The 17,500-nt window shown below is 46.0% G+C and overlaps 1 protein-coding gene across 1 annotated transcript in view; it reads right to left on the bottom strand.

Moving 5' to 3' along the window:
- Positions 1 to 17,500, bottom strand: part of nlrc3 (NLR family, CARD domain containing 3) — a 67,225-nt gene that overhangs the window by 28,405 nt on the left and 21,320 nt on the right. The window contains exons 2-5 of the mRNA XM_041206660.1: positions 10,329 to 10,566; positions 6,394 to 6,654; positions 3,425 to 5,180; positions 102 to 188 (exon numbers count right to left, since the gene is read on the bottom strand). Coding sequence (XP_041062594.1) covers positions 102 to 188; positions 3,425 to 5,180; positions 6,394 to 6,654; positions 10,329 to 10,335 — 2,111 coding nt within the window. The 5' untranslated portion in view covers positions 10,336 to 10,566. The remainder of the gene's footprint in view (positions 1 to 101; positions 189 to 3,424; positions 5,181 to 6,393; positions 6,655 to 10,328; positions 10,567 to 17,500) is intronic.

Here is a 17,500-nt window from a genome sequence, read left to right as displayed (position 1 = left end):
GTGTAACAGTAGTTTGAATTTATATAGAGTTTTAAGTATAGAGAATGTCCATAGGTGCTAACCTGGTAATACATTTGGAAGCAATTAAGAGAAAGGCATACCTAATCTTTTTGATCTGACAGTCCTTCGCACTCAACAAGCTCCCCAGTAGATCCATCACATTGTCTTTGAACTGGTTGTTTTCCAGCCTTCAATATATAAATAAAACACAACAGTTTTATCCTGAGACCAGCACTGCCACTGGATATCTGGCTATTTAGCGACTCCCAACTTGTTACTTATCAAATGCTATGAAGTTGACAATATATGACTGTTACAAGTCTATAATCTGTATTGGAGTTTGGGAAAACACACGACTCCCCACCCCATTTCAGGGGTAAGTAAACAGGCAGGTTTAAACAGGTGCAGACAGCTACCAGGATGTGGCCACAATGGTGTTTGCACTCTCCTGCTGCAGGTTAGATGCAACCTCTCACTGACCACACAAACTCCACTGGGTCAGCATAATCATCAAGGTCATCAGCTGAGGAACATCAGGGATAACATCTCACTCAAAATGCAACTAGCAATGGAGCACTCCCTCAGTTTAACATTTCCAGCCATACAGCATTCCCTTAGTCCAACACCAACCATAAAAGCTCCCCAGAGCAATACTAATAAGGCATTAGTCCCTCTAGCCCAACCACTCCAACTATGCAGCTCTCCCTCAGGACCGCATCTCCAGCAATGCAGCATTTCTTCAGTCCAATACCAACAATGTGGCAGTCATGTGTCCCTACAACAACAATGCAGCCCTCCCTCAATGTAGCAAATCCAACTATGCAGCACTTTTTCATTCCAACATGAACCATGCAACACTCTCTCAGTTCAACATCAAAAATGCAACATTCCCTCAGAGCAACACTTCAAACAATGCAGAACTCCCTCAGTCCAATACCAGCATTGCTGGGGATATCATACCAAGGAAGTGCAGCAATGTAGCACTCCCTCAGTGCATCACACCTCAGTACAGCGCCTCAAACGATGCAGTACTCCCCCAGTACAACACCTCTAATGATGTAGTACCCCCAACAATGCAGCATTTCTTCCATCAAACACCAAATATACAGCACTCTGTCAGTTCAACAGCGTCAATGCAGCACTTGCTTGGTTTTTAGTGCCCATGGATCTATCCTTAATATCCTGCTGTTTCTCACCATGTGACATAGGGACATTTAGTGAACACTTGCTGATGACACCCAGCTCTACCTCCAACATTCCTGTCAACCTGATAACCACCGTTATGCTGTCAGACTCTCTGGTTAACATTGTGATGAGTGAATTTTCCAGCTGAGTAAAAGGAAGACAGGAACTATTGCATTAAATCCCCTGTCACTGACTGCTCCCTTGCTACTGCAGCCTTTCACTCTGAATGAGCAGACTGGGCTAAAGTTTCATGTCATGTTCAACCCTGAGTGGAGGTTCACATCCACACATCCTTTCCCTGCCCTTCACCAAGACTACATGCCCAGAATCTTCGTTCATCTGATCCTGAAGCCCAAACTCCAGCTGCCTGTATCATAGTCTGTGCAATCACCCATCCTCTCATTGGTCTAGACTGGCTCCCTATCACCCGACACATCAAATCCTTATTCTTTAATCCCTCCAGAGCTTCACCCCACCTCAGTGTTAGCAAGCTCCTCCTATCCTAAACCCACTTCCCTCTAACCTTTACCTGGCGGTGAATAATTCCACATTAGTCTAGAAATAAAAGTAGACTTTCAGCACAGGGTCAGCAATACTGACAGCAAAATTGGTTTCAGAGCTGAGAGTTGGTAAAGAGCAATGGAGACTGCTTGGTACAACTTGGTGGTTATTACATAAATAGCAAGTAGTCAAACTGCGGCTCAGGATATCATCATTCTGGGTGGCAATATAATGGACTAATACCTAAATATTATTTATAGAATCATACAGCTCAATAAGGAAGCCATTTGGCACATCATGCCTGTACTAGTTATTTGAAAGATCTATCTAATTAATCCCGCTCCTATCTCTTTCCCCAGAATCCATGGCCTGAATTTCACGCTCCCTCGTCGGCAGGTTTTTAGGTGGGGTGGTGGGGGGAGGGTGGGTGAGTGAGGAGTATGAGATAGAATGAATGGGCTTACCGCTGGGTTCCCACCCACCCTGACTTCTCAGCGATTTTACACCAATTATTGGCCACGCAGGAGCTGTTTCCCATCTTGCCTCAATATTTAGGCTGGCAGGAGGATTTCCCGGGTGTTTGGAGGCTCAAAAATGAATAGGCTTAGGCCTTGGATGGGAAGAGATGGGGGTGGGTTCGCTTCTATCAGAAGCCCCCTCCTAACTTGTTAAGGTTATGGTCCGGTAACTGCTGGACCTCCTCCCCCCCAACCCCAATCGCCCACTATCCATCCTCCAGGCCTCCCCACCTTGAGACCCTGAAAGCTCACCTGTCATTCCAGTCTGGGACTTAGGCACTGACGTCTTCAGGAAGTTCCTCTTCCGTCCGCCACAGCTTCTGTCACTGCAAGGACTAGAGAGCTGCTGGCCAATCAGATTGGCTGACAGCTTTCTATGCTGGGGCTTGTTCTTGATTGAGGGGCAGAAGTCCCACCTGCAGCCAACTGACACTCATTTGAGCGTGAATTGGCTGCGGGGCAAGAAGAGTCAGTGGGGGACCATCATCAGAAGGCAGGACGGGAAACTCCGCCATCCGAAATATCCTGGCCCATGTATATTTTTTCCATTCAAGTATTTATCCAACTCCCTTTGAAAGTCACTATTGAATCTGCTCCTAGTACCCTTTCAGGCAGCATACTCCAGATCATAATAATTCATTTTGTGAAAAACTATCCTCCTCCCTGATTTTTTTGCCAATTACCTTAAATTTGCCTCCCCTGGTCATTGGCCCTCCTGCCAGTGGAACTGGTTTCTCCCTATCAAAACCCCTCACAATCTTGAACACTTTTATCAAACCTCCCGTTATGCTTTTCTAAGGAGAACAATCCCAGTCTCGTTGTCTCCTTAATAGTATCTCCATGAGTCACAGTAACCCAGGATACTCCAAAAGATTTTTACAGTCTGAGTATCTATTGTTTGCATTCTGTGTATCTCAGGGGACAGGGAGCTTTGCCCAGTTACTCAGTTTCTGAGTGCAGCCCATGAATCAAAAGGGAGCAATAGGTGAGGTCCCAAGCTCAATCCCTTTCTAGAGGAGCAGACCTCAGCTGCTGGCTCCAGTTTTTTTTTTATTCATTCATGGGATGTGGGCTTGGCTGGCTGGGCCAGCATTTATTGCCCATCCCTAGGTACCCTTGAGAAGGTGGTGATGAGCTGCCTTCTTGAACCGTTACCCAACACTAAGTTGGGATCCACCACCTACACTCATAGAGGTTGGGTTACAGAAAAGGACAAGTACCTGAGGTTGTGGCAGTACAACAGGCGGGGGAGCAAGCTTTTGAAGATATTGTAGCTCAGGCAGTTGGAGAGATTGGTCTCTTCCATGCATTCTTCAGACACTTGCAGAAGGTAGGCCAAAGCGGAACAGTTGATAGGAGTCAGTCTCCCAGCCAGACTCCCCGTTCTGAGAGCATCTGCCACCCCCTTAGCGATCTCAGTGTCCTGCAGCTCGTGGAGGCAATGCATGATGTTGACCGTTCTCGACGAGATGACGTAATCGGTGTTGAGGCAGCACTGCAGGTGGTGCATCACTGGTGCTCGGTAGCTGTTGTGTTCATCTTTTGTCAGGAGCAGGCCCTGCAACAATCTGTTCACTTCTGGTGAGAGCAGACCAGAGAGAAAGCGCACAAATATGTCCAAGTGACCATCTTCTGACTGGAGGGACTTACTGACCGCATTCTTAAAATGATTGTGGAAACCTAACTTGGGCCAAGACATGGCACTGTCAGTGAAGAGGTCAAATATGGCCCTTTTGGCTGCGGTGTAATAATAAATGGCAGCTAGGTACTCCTGCATTGTTATGTGTGTAAAGTAGTAAACTGTACAGATATTGGAGTCATCTTTGGTGAAGATCCTAGTGCACAAGCTTCCCTGTAGTGAGATGAGGTCAATGCCATATGCCTTCATGTCCTGCTCATAGAAAACAAACTTACGTTTGATTAACCCATAAAATGCCAATCTGCTTAGGTTAACAATCAGTTTCTTGTTATTGCTGAAAGTTTGATCAATTTTTGGTGCCTCCTGTTCCTTTTCTTGCCAGTCCCCATTGAGAATCATTTTGAAGAAATATGTGTAGATTTCTGTCATTGTCCTGGGGAAATTTCCAGCCTTATGACTGTCATTACTGATTCTGAGGTAGTATGCAAGGGACAGCCCAATCATCAGACAAAAGGACGGGACAGAGCACATTATGTAGAGTGACTTGTGGGCTTTTATATGCGAAAAGACCCGCATAGCCATTGGTCTTTCTTCAAAGACTGATTCCAAGAAGTCCTTCATCTCCAATTCCCCAAAGCCCCTGAGTTCTGTCATTCTGTCTACAATTCCAGCTGGGATTTGACTTGCTCCTGTTGGGCGTGAAGTGATCCATACTGTTGCCTGGGAGAAGATAGTGCCCCGTATTATGTTTGCGATTAAGTTGTCAATCTGGATATCTTTTTTTGGGTCAGTGCATGTCTGGGGGTTTGAAAACTCAAGTGGATACTTGAACTCATCCAGTCCATCAAAGATCAGCACCACCTTTGCTGTCCCATTCAGAATGTGGTTGGTTTCAGTAATGTGGGGAAAGGTCAACTTGAGCAGCTTTTCCGCAGAGATCCTTTCAAAGGAGTTCAGCTCTCGAAACATGAAGGGGAATATGAAAGTGACATCTCTGTACAAGTCCCCCTTCAGCCATTTGTACACCAATATTTTCACCAAAGTGCTTTTACCAATTCCAGCCACCCCAACTGTTACTAAAATGCGTGGCGGGTTATTAACCTTTGAAAGGGGCAGGAAGAGTCTGTCCAATGGGATATGTTTTGGGCTGTTCTTCATCCCTCTGGTGGCCTCAGTTTGCATGACATCATGCTCTTTCTGTTGGATGTCTGTCAGCCCATCAATTAGCAGGAGATTGGTGAGTCTTTCCAGGGAGGACTTTTCACACACACCACTGATTTCATTCCCATTCCCAAACTTGCTCTGCAGGACTTCAATGTGTTTCTGTACCATTGGCTCTTGAAACAAAAACAGAAGAGAATGAAATGAAGACCTGATGTCCAACATGCACAAGTAACTAACCTGCTCAAGACACACTGGCATCAGCTATTACTGTCAGTGACCCTACCAAACAACTTAAAGCACTCAGACCTGCCTCTTTAACCTGTTTTAGAATAAACACATTGACCCAACATTCAGGGTGTCTATAGGTGGGAGAATTGGGGAAACAGATGAAGCAAAAAAGGAGAAATAGATGGAAAGGAGAAAGGGGAGAAGAAGCAACAAAATTAGGGATGGAGGGGGAGGAGAAGGGAAGGAGAAAGAGGGAATGAGGAGGAGGACGTGCCATCTAGAATAAACAACGTTGTTCTCTTGATATGTTATCTGTGATATATTAATTTTCCACTGTGCTTGACCTCCCGTTTAGCCTGTTGTTCAGCATTGGGAATAGTACAAGATGCCAGAAAATAAATGGAATTCAGTTCCTCCATTGATGAAGTACCCAATTGCTGACTATGCAATGATTGAAGCTCCTCATAGTACATTTAAAGGACTCCATTTCGTCAGCCAGCCCCAGGCTCAAAATTAGGTCAGTGATTACAGCATTTCGTCAGCCAGCCCTGTACAGGCTCCTTCTATCACTGCATGAAGCAGTGTCCTGATTGCAGTGTCTGAGAGAGTGCTGTCTGCTTCATTAGTCTGTCTGGCAACTAATAGTCAGTCAAGACACCCAGTCAGCTCCTAGTCCGCATGTCCTCTAGGTACAGTGACTACTTTTGCAGCAAATCAATCTTTGACCATAAAAGATCCACACTATTAAATGATATTGCAACTCCTTTAATTTAGAAAACCCCAAATTGTGTGAGTGGTGCCTCTATTTATAAATTCAGTATTCAGAAAAATGCTGAGTTGGATTTGCAGGAGCACCTCCTTCGCAAGTCCACCCCTCCTCTTGTCCCCTCTCTCCTCCTCCCTCTGTCTCTTCCCCCTTTTCTCTCTCCTTCTTTACTCCATTCCCTGGGATCCACAAATTTTAATGCCTCTTTTTGCTGCCTTTCTGCTTTGCTGTGGGGAGATACTGATCTGAGAACAAGTCCTCCCAGACCCTATTGATACAACATGCGCTGGTAGGAGCCTATGATCATCTTATTCAGCCCCTATGATTAAAGGAGACCAGAGGACAACAGTTTGGAGAAAATATGGATGATTCATGTTAAAAAAACATCTTACCATAAATTGTAATTGAAAGGTACAGCTGCAAGTTAGTAGTTTCTATAAAGGTCTGCAGTGACTCAGAGGCTGTGTTCCCTTTACCAGCCAGAACATCAATGACTGCCTTCACTTTGTCTGATAGGGCACTCAGTTCCTGAATCTGATTCACTTCTTCAGCACTGATCAGATCCTGCCTCTTCATGTAACGGATTATAGTCTCCAGAAAGGGCCCACTGATGGATTTTACCAGTTGCTTCCGATATCTGTTGATCCAAATACCTACGATGCATACAAGACATGATGGAAAATGAAAATCCAGACTCTCAGTGGTCATGTCACAAATAAGGTTTAAGGTCAGTGGAAAAGATAAGGCTGAAGCATTTCCAACCACCTTCAGCCAGAAGTGCGAAGTGGATAATCCCAACTTTTATAGAGACCAGTCTTCAAACAATTTGATACAGTCCAAGTGATATCAAGAAATGGCTGAAGGCACTGTATAGAGTAAAGGCTATAGGCCCTGTTCACATCCTGGCTTTAGTACTAGCTGCCCCCCTAGCTAAACTGTTCTAATACAGCTACAACATTGGCATTTACCCAATAATTTTGCCCAGGTATGACCTGTCTGCAAGAAGCAGGACAAGTAAAATCCAGCCAATTGCCACCCCATCAGTCTATTCTCAATCTCAGAAAAGTGTTGGAAGGTGTCAATGACAGTGCAGCACTCACACAACAATACCCTATTCACCAATGCTCAGTTTGGGTTTTGCCTGGGCCACTTGGCTTCAGACCTCATTATAGGCATGATCCAAACATGGACAAAGAGCTGATTGCAGAGGAAAGAGTGCTTGCACTTGACATCAAGGCATTGCTTGACTGAGTGTGGCATCAAGAGGCCCTCGCAAAATTGAAGTCAATGGGAATTAGGGGAAAGCTCTCCACTGGTTGGAGTCATACCTAGTACAAAGGGAGATGGTTCTGGTTGTTGGAAGCTCAACTATTTTCAGCTTCTTCATCAATGACCTTCCCTCCAACATAAGATCAGAAATGAGGATGTTTGCTGATGATTGCACAGTGTTCAATTCCATTCTGAACTCCTCAGGCACTGAAGCAGTCTGTGCCTGCATGCAGCAAGAACTGGACAACATTCAGGCTTGGATTGATAAGTGACAAGTAACACTCATGCCACACAAGTGCCAGGCAATGACCATCTCTAACAAGAGAATTTGAAGCCTGCCCACCTTTTTGGAACTGACTTTTGTAAGGGGTCATGGCAAGCAATACGCCCCCCACCACCACCCATTAAAATTCTGCCCCATGGATTGAAGTCCTGCTCCACTCCAGTACTTGAGCACATAATCTAAGTTGACACTTCAGTGCAGCTCTGAGGGAATGCTGCATTGCCAGAGGTGTTGTCTTCCAGATGAGACATTAAACTGAGGCCCTGTCTGCCAGATCACAAGATAATTAGAGATGGGGAAACCATTCAGCCCATATAAATTGTTGAGGCCCTAATATCCCTTCATTGTGCTATAAATTGTTTCTTCAGTTATTCCAGAATTTTTGCCTTTACTGGTCTTTTTGAATGTTCATTCAACACATTGAGCATTTTTTGGGAGAAGAATTTCCTGGGGTCAATCTAAAATTACCTGTTACTCATTTGAATCTGTGACCCCTTGTCCTACTGTAGCTATTTAACCTAAAGTAATACTCTGAATTGACTTATCCTTCACTATGTGTTGTGACTCTATAAAATCACACCTCAGATATCCCAACTCTTTCCCCAAAGCTCAGACCTGATCCTGGGGGTGAGCTCTTCTCTGGGACATCCGGTCCTTGAATGTTTCTCTTGTTTTTCAATGAACTGAGCTCAAGGTGACCAGAGCACTCTACAGTTTAATCATAATGCCCTCTGACCTGTCCTCTACATGGCCATGTAGTTGAACTTTCCATCAGCTTCTTTGATTGCTGATCTACATTGACACTAGTGGGTCCCTCGGCACTATGGGAAGAATGAGAATGAGAGAACATCTTCAAAACCTCCTTCTGTGCATCAGGACAGAGCGGGGAGTTCTCCCAGTGTCCTGGACAGCATCCCACCTCTAACAGCCCCATCAATCATTTCATTTACTGTTCGTGAGATCCTACTGTGTGAAAATCAGCTGTTTGTCCAGATAACAGTGACGGCCTTGATGCACAGAAGGAGGTTTTAAAGATGTTCCCTCATTCTCATTAATACTGGTCCCCATTTTTGCCATTCATTTACTTTTGACTCACTGGATTTAAACAGGTCGTACAATAGGGATAATGTTCATTCTATACTCTGGTGACACAGACAGGTTTTGCTTGCTTTTACTGCCAATTACTCCATGTCGATTTAGAATAGGTGGGGTATAGGGCATGTACGGTCCCTGAGAACTCCCATCCTAACATATGGAATCCCACCCCACAGCACACCTCACACCTCTGATCAGCACACCTTGTACAAAGTTCCAGTGGGAGCAGAAGGAAGCTCAATTCCCACAAGGTGAGGTGAGAATGACTGCCCTTGACATCAAGGAAACATTTGATGTATGGAATCAAGGAGCTTAGCACAAAGGAAGATGGTTATGGTTGTTGCAGTCCAATTATCTCAGCCATAGGATATTGCTGCAGGGGTTCTCAGGGCTAACCATCTTCAGCTGCTTCATCAGTAATCTTCCCTCCATCAAAAGGTCAGAAGTGGGAATCCAATGAGGATTGCACAATGTTCAGTGCCATTTGTGACTCCTCAGATACTGAAATAGTCTGTGTGCATATACAGCAAGACCTGGACAACATTCAGGCTTGGTCTGTTAAGTTGGAAGTGACATTTGCACCACACAAGTGCCAGGCAATGGCTACCTCCAACAGAGAGAATCTAAGCGTCTGCCCTTAACGTTCAATGGCATTAGCACCATTGAATCCCCCACCATTAACATCCCAGGGGTCACTATTGACCAGAAACGTAACTGAACCTGCTACATAAATACTGTCTCCACAATATCAGAACAGACACTGGGAGGTCTGTAGTGAGTAACTCACTTCTGACTCTCCAAAGTCTATCTACCAACTACAAAGCACAAGTCAGAACTGTGATGGAATACTCTCCACTTGCCTGGATGAATACAACTCCAACAACACTCAAGAAGCTCAACACCACTGAGGACAAAGCAGTCCACTTGATCAACAACCCAAGTACTGTATTAAACATTCAGTTCCTCCACCACCAGTACACAGTGGCAGCAGTATGTACCATATACAAAATGCACTGCAGAAACTTGCCATGCTCCTTTTGGCAGCACCTTCCAAATCTGCGATCTCTACCACCTAGAAGAATAAGGACAGCAGGGACAAGATCCCCCCACAAACCACACACCATTCTGAGTTGCCATTCCTTCATTGTCATTGGGTCAGAATCCTGGAACTTCCTCCCTAATAGCAATCTGAGTACCTACATCACATGGACTGTGGTGATTCAAGGAGTTGGCTCACCACCACCTTCTCAAGGGCAATTACAGATAGGCAATAAATGCTGGTGTTGCCAGTGGTGCTCAGGTCCCATGAATGAATAAAAAGAAACCTCCCTGTCATTGACCCGTGGCCTTTCCAGTGGTTCCTGGTGTACATTTGATATGAGCATTCCTGAAAGTTCCTCCCCAGGATGCTGATACTCTGGCTGTTATTGGATCAGCCAGCCACCATGCACAGCGCTTGATAATTCAGTTCCACTGCAATCAATGGAATTAAATATCAAGGACGATGTATATGGAGTTGATTTGATAGTGCTTATTTTGCTCCAAACCCAAGGCAAATTTTTAATCCCCAAGTATCTAGACCTCTCGAGGAGGACTTGAAATGTTTCAATGATGGGATGGATCCTTATTGCTCATTAACTCTCCAAATGTCACATCTCAGATTTCATACACCAGACTTACCTTCCATTATCTCACACAGCAGCTACAATACTGAGGGGTGCAACTGGCTTCTTCCAATGCCCTGTGACATCATCTGTCAACCTTTGTGCTGCCAGTTCCAGTCGGGATAATTTTGACCCTTCAACTCTGCTCGTTCTCTGACACCAGCTCCAAAACATACCATCCAGGGGTGGTTTGAAGCTGCGATCTGCACAGCACCATCCACAGCTGCCCCTCAGGTCACCCTTTCTCCATCCTGCTGTAAGACAAATTTGTATTTTATTCAATGTTCAAAAGTATGGCACTGAGGCATTTTGTGTAATTTGCTTGATTTTCCTCTAGTTTAGGTCTACCCACTGTTACCTCTCTCCCTCAATCAAAATGACAGTTGGACAGCTTCTAGGGTCAGCAAAGCAATGAATTGAGGTTCTGGAATAAATATATGAGCAAAGTAACTTCACTCCAGTGCAGGTGCAGGGAACAAGTTTAGTCTGGAGTTGTCCAGTACATATATTACTGTTCCTTTAGCATCACTTGGATGAAATCCTAGAGCACCATCACTACTGCAGACTGCAGTAGTTCAAGAAGTTGACTCACCAACACTTTCTCAAAGACAATTAAGGCATAAACGCTCTGAGTTCTGGAATTCCCTCCCTAAACCTCTCCAGCCCTCTCTCCTTCTTTAAGACACTCTTTAAAACCTACTTCTTTGGCTAAGCATTTGATTACCAGTCCAAGTATGTGGCTCAGTATCAAATACTTATTTGGTAACATTTCTGTGAAGCACCTGTGAAGGACATAAAAGGCACAATATAAAAGCAAGTTATTTGTGTTGTTTTTGTTGTGTGTAACAAGTGAAACATCATTACTGGTGTTTATTGACCTGTATGTTCAGATCATCAGGGGCTGAATCCCTTTTACTACTGCGTAGCTAAGAGAGAACACTGAAACAATGGTAGAGGTGGAGCTTGATGATATAACTTTATGGGCTAGATTTCGAGTCAGAAGCCCAGCTCAGGACTGAGCAGGACTTCAAGGCCACATTACAAGAAGGGCATAATTGGTCTGGTACAGAGGAGATTTACAAGAGTGTCGCCAGGGCTAGGAAATTGCAGCAATGAGGAAAGATTGGATAGGCTAAGGTTAGAACAGAGGAGGCTGAGGGGTGACCTAATTGAGGTGTACAAAATTATGAGGGCCTAGATAAGGTAAGACCTTTTTCCCACAGCTGAGGGGTCAATTACCAGGGGCCATAGATTCAAGGTGATTGGTGGAAGGATTAGAGGGGACATGAGGAAAACCTTTTTCACTCAGAGAGTGGTGAGTGTCTGGAATTCACTGTCTAAATTGGTGGTTCAGGCTGAAATACTCAACTCATTTAAAAGGTACCTGGATCTGCATTTGAAGTGTTGTAACTTGCAAGGCTACAGACCAGGTGCTGGAAAGTGAGATTAAAAATCTGCGGCTGTTTTTTTTTCTCTTTTTTTGGCCGGCACAGAAACGATTGGCTGAATGGCCTCTCTGTGCTGTAGCTTTTCTATGCTTGTCAGAAAGGTGGTGTGTAAGCCCTTGATCTCCAAGGCACTCTCAGCCTCATTTGCTGCTTTGCCTTGGGATTCTGATGGTCTCCGCTTTAGAGTTACAGAAGGAAACCCCCCTCCCACCCCTCATTCCCCCTGAGAGTTTCAGGACACATATGTTAAACAACATTACCGTATGCAGAAGTGACAAATCTGTGCCAATGTCAAAGAAAGATTCAGGAGAAAATCATTTGTTTGATGGGACAGTATAGAGGGAGTTATACTCTCTATCTAACCCTTTCTTTTGACTGCCCTGGGAGCATCTGATGAGGCAGTGTAGAGGGAGGTTATAATGATTATGTTTAAACAGTGGAATCACTCAGTTTGATTTTGGGATTGTTAACTGGATATCACATCCCTTAAGAATGTTTCAACGTGTCTAAGAGGTTTGAATTAAACACAGAGGAAGCTTGGGGTCATGCTGCAGATTCCAGTTATCAGGAGAGTGCCTAGATGACCTAGGCCACAACTCACAAGTAGACAATACATTGAAAGCTGTGGTCTTAGAAACTATCAAACCACACTGAGTGCAGCAACATGCAAACTTACATAGCACCCTGCAGCTACAGTCTCAGCTGGATATCTTCACTCAAATCAGCCACTAGCTCAGTTCGGTTCTGCAACAGTTTTTTAAACTATTAAAGCAGAGAATAAAAAAAATGTTCTCCATCTCCACTCATTTATAAAATCCATCTTCACCTCTCTCCACTGCCCCATCAAACACTCCTAGAGCAGGTAAAACACAGGTTAGATACAGAAAGAATAAAGCTCCCTCTACACTGTCCTGTCATAGCAAGAAAATGTTCATGTCCACAGCACCTTTCACAACCTTAGGATGTCTCAAAGTGCTTTACAGTCAATTATGTATTTTCGAAATGTAGTCATTATTGTAATGTGGGAAACACTGAAGAGAAGCCTGACACGCAGACATTAACGCATGTGATTTAGAGAACCTCAAGGAAATAAATCGCCTTTCTGCTTAATCCATATACTGACCACCTTATCTGTCCATTGGATTTGCAGCTTTCCCAGCACAAAGTCAATTTAGAGGAAGAGAAGAAGCGTAAGAGATCTCTGTTCCCAGCCTATCTTTTCCTAGTAACGCTGTTATTCATATGCTGTAGCTTCAGAAATTGACAATGTGTTTTTGGGGAACATGGAGACACAATGATCTTTAAAATGAATGGTTTTGTCTCAATTTTTTGTGAGCCCAGTTTGACATACAGCACAAAATCCTGAACAAATAGCACATTGACATTTATGAACAAAACTCATGCACATACGATTCATGGCTACAAAATTGGGAAGTGTAGGCTAGAGGTTGTATAATACCAGGAATGGGAGCTAAGTTAAACAACAACAACCTCAATGATTATAAACTCTGGATTATTCCCTGACCCATGTGCAAGTTAATGTTAATGCGATAAGCAGCTTTCAGAGGTGAACACGTGGCTGAAGGAGTGGTACAAGAATGAGGGGTTTCATTTCATGGGACACTGGCACCAGTACTGGGACAGGAAGGAGATGCACCACTGGGATAGGTTCCACCTGAACAAAGCTGGAATTAGGGTCCTTGTAGAAAGGATAAATAGGGTGGTCACAAGGATTTTCAACCCTTAAACTGGTTAGACAGGTGGGAGTGGAGTGCTCAGGAGGTCTCAGGAAAAGACTGTAACTTCCGAGCTCCAGGGCAGTATAACTGCGGGGTACCCCAATGGTGTGGTGGCGAACCCACCCCAGAAGTTCCCAGTTAGGGTTGCACGCCAATTGCCCGGGAAGTACAAACTTCCAACGGGCAATTGCCCTGCACTGGAAAGCATCCAAAAAAGCAATTTAATCGCAAAACTTCAGATGGTTCTGACCAATAGTTACCCAGAAAAAGTTAGAAGAATTAAAACCACTCCTAGCTTCTGGGTAACTATTGTACAGACCCAAACCGAACACCCACAGGACTCTACCCACACCCCCAAGCCCCCAGGGGACTCCACCATCAACCCCCAACTACCCACGCGCCCCCCATGAGACTCCTGACCCAACTAGCCCCCCGCCATGGGACTCACCCCAATCCCTAAACCCTCTACAGGACTCCACAACCCCCCAAATAATCCCACCTCGCAAGTCCCCTCCAATCCCACCGACTACCTCCACGCCAAGGCACTCCTCCCTCCATGGGACTCTCCCAAACCCCTGAACCCCAGGGAATCTCCCCACCACACCCTTCACGAGACTCCCCCCCAACACCTTCCCTCTTCCACCACCAGTACTCCCCCCAACTAACACCCCAGGCCTGACCCGATCCAACTTGCCCCGACCTACAGCTGTCCAACCCACACCCCACCCCCTCTGTCTGTCAGACCACATCCTCCCTCCCTCTGGCTATCCAACACCCCACCGCCCTCTGACTGACCCAACCTCTCACCCCACCGGCTGCCCGTCCCCTGCCCAACCCCCTATTGGCTATCCAATCCACCCCACCAAGTGTCTGAACCCCCAGAATGCCTGCCCCTTCCCCCAAATTTCTGACACTTTCTGAAATTCTGAACCCCCCCCCGACAAAATTTTAACCACTTACCTGACAAACCTACCTTCTCCCTGGCTGGACCTGATTTACAGCAGCCAGTGCCATAAAAAAGGGGGCATGGCCTCCTTCCCTCCAACTCTCCAGAGCTCAACTGAAGACATCTGGAGCATGCTGCCCTGCACAGTTCTTACCCAGCCTGAGTCGGAAGGTTGAGCAAGACAGAGTTGAAAAGATTCTAAGGTAAGAAAGTAGGAGCAGTGTGGCAATCTGACTCTGTTTGCCACTCTGCGGAACTTCAGGCTCAATAGTTCGTAAACAAATTAAAGGGAAAAAAGTAGCTTAACAGTCAGAAATCATGCTTTAGGCACCGCAGGTGAAGGAAAACTAAAAACAGTAAAATCATTTCACCAGGCAAGAGAAATAAGAAATGTTTGAGTTAAACATTAGTGCTGAAAGACAGGTATGGATGTGTGGTCCAAATAAGCGTCCTACATACAAATGCATAGGGCAGATTCATCCCAGATTTGCACTACGTATGGTAGCGGGTGTGAAAGATGATGTTTTACCTGCTGGCCACAATGGTGGATCTTCGCACTCTAGCGTCCTGTTCCCAGCACATCGCGCTTATTAATAATGCATTCACGGGAAACACACTGGATCGCTGGCGGGCGGGCTTGGATTTGCCCACCACGCCATGACCTCAGCACTTCCTCACTCCAGGCACCACATTTAAAGTGCACCAGAGTGCAGCCTACTTCATGTCTGCAGACCAGGACTGCTTCAGGTGACAGTTGGCCCCAAAAGCAAAGGTGACGGTAGCCCTCTCTCTGGGGTGCCTGCTGGATGCAATGGAAGGCTGCCACAAACTCCTCTATCCCTGCTCTGGCCGCAGGAGGTCCACCAGAGTCACCAATCTGGCCTGGGAGAAAGTGGCAGCAGTGGTCAGTGCCAACGGAGCACAGAGGAGGTCAGCTATCCAGTGCAGGAAAGGATGAATGATCTCATCCACACTGCCAGGGTAAGTCAATCACCTCATCACTCTCAACTCACACACTCACAAACCCATCACACATCCACAGGGATCTCACACCTCAAGGGACAACACCACTAATTCTCACACACGCCCTCACATCTCCATCAGGCTCATATCCTTTGGAGCTAGTGTCCTCAGCCTGTCCATGATCACCACACAAACATTCCACACATCCTTATCTTTTGCTGTGGCATGCATTCTGCTCACACTCTCTCCATCCATTTCCATGCAGGCTCATAATAGAAGCTGGCTCATAATAGGAGGGAGAGGTCCCAGACCGGGGGTGGAGTGGCCCACATTAGGCTCCTCATTCACTTAGAGGAGCATGCCATCACACTGACTGGTGAGGACATGGACTGTGCCTGTGATCCTGCGCCATATCAACCCTCTCTCAAAGCAACTTTGAGTGCTCTCTCTCCTGCTTTTGACTCTGCTGTCAAGCACTAATTATTTCTACTTTGGTTCAAAGAGAGCTCTGCCAAGCAACCGATACCCTCAGCCAGACAATCCCTCAGCCCCACCCAGGACTTGGCCTCCAGCGAAGAGGACACTTCCTCCATCAAAAAGCTGGAAATAAGCAGCCTGGAAGACCTGTCACAGCGCTTACCCACACCCTCCACCAACACAGAGACACAAACCTTGGTGGGACCTAGATTTAGAGCAGGCTCAGGTTCATATCCTGGTGGTCACTGCACGGACATGTCTGCAGCAGGAGGAGGCAGATTCAGCCAAGCTCCCCGGCACTCGGAGGACTGCTGGGAAGAGGCATCTGTGAGGTCGGAGTCAGATGACGAGCCTCTGGATTCGGCCTTCCAAATCATCGTGGAGAATCAGTAGATGGCAGGGAACATCACACGGAGCTGTTGGAAGCTCTCAACAGAGTGACATGAGTCACTCTGTGTCCAGGAGGAGTGTATCTACCTGCACTCTGATGAAGTGGTGCCCACATGTGCAGGTATGGAAGTTTCCATGGGAAGGATGGCAGATGCCATGGAGACCTTGGTCCAGCAGAACATGGAGATGCACGCAGACCTGCACTCCATCATGGTAGCCATGGGTGATTTCCTACAGTGGTAATGTGAGGCGAAAACTGGGCACCTTGACATCCCTCCAGGTGCTTCTTGCTCTCAAGGAGTCAGGCTTGGACACTTGGGCACCTGAAGGGAGGAGCAGCAGCTGGACACCCCTGTGTCAACCAGTCAGGAATCTCAGAAGCTATCTTAACTGTCCAAGTTCCCTTTGCCTGTGATCTCCTCAACCTCATCCTCTGTCACCACAGAGGGAGCAGCTGGCCCAAGGGAGGACAGCCAAAGCTCTGAAATAGAGTCATACAGACTCAAAACATTAATTATGTTTCTCTCTCCACAGATGCTGCCAGACCTTCAGAGTTTTTCCAGCATTTTCTATTTTTATTTCAGATTTTCAGCATCTGCAGCATTTTGCTTTTATCCAATCATCGCACAGGCTGTCTCCACCCCTGCTGCAAATGTCAGGGCAGAACCTAGAAGAAGCTGCAGGCCTAGAAAAGTTAAGAAATTCTGATCACAAGTGGTTGCCAGGTGAACACATTTTGTTACTTTATAATCTGAAAATACATTCACTTTTGCTGAATAATGTGTAACTTACAGTTTCATTTACAGGCTTTGCGAGTCATCACCCTGCATCCTCCAACATCTAGCAGTTCAGCTGCACGCAGCCAGACCAGGAGTGAATCTGGAGGGAGAAGTGTGCTTGTGGCAGGGTCTTCTGGAACCTTGTGAAAACACTCTCCCACGCATGCGGAGCCTTCACCCATCACACTCATTTCACTGTCCTGAGCCTTTACAATGCTGCCTGCTGGAGTTTGCTTTCAGTTATCCACCTGAGCTGACCTGCATCCATCCATTGACCACACCTCTTTGCAGCATCTGTGCCCATCCAACACGAAGCTCCACTCACTTTGGATTTGCACGGCATGGTAGTTGTTAGGTTTTTGATTAGTTCCCCTGTCCTTTCCCCTCCCCCAGTCACCCTTGGCCTTTCTCCCATCACAGTCCACACCTCTGGCATCACTTTCAAT

This window comes from Carcharodon carcharias, chromosome 15 (genome assembly GCF_017639515.1).
Source record: "Carcharodon carcharias isolate sCarCar2 chromosome 15, sCarCar2.pri, whole genome shotgun sequence".
In the NCBI taxonomy this organism is placed as follows: Eukaryota; Metazoa; Chordata; class Chondrichthyes; order Lamniformes; family Lamnidae; genus Carcharodon; species Carcharodon carcharias.
The sequence above is the reverse complement of the archived record's forward strand: the minus strand, read 5'-3'. Positions and strand labels throughout refer to the sequence as shown.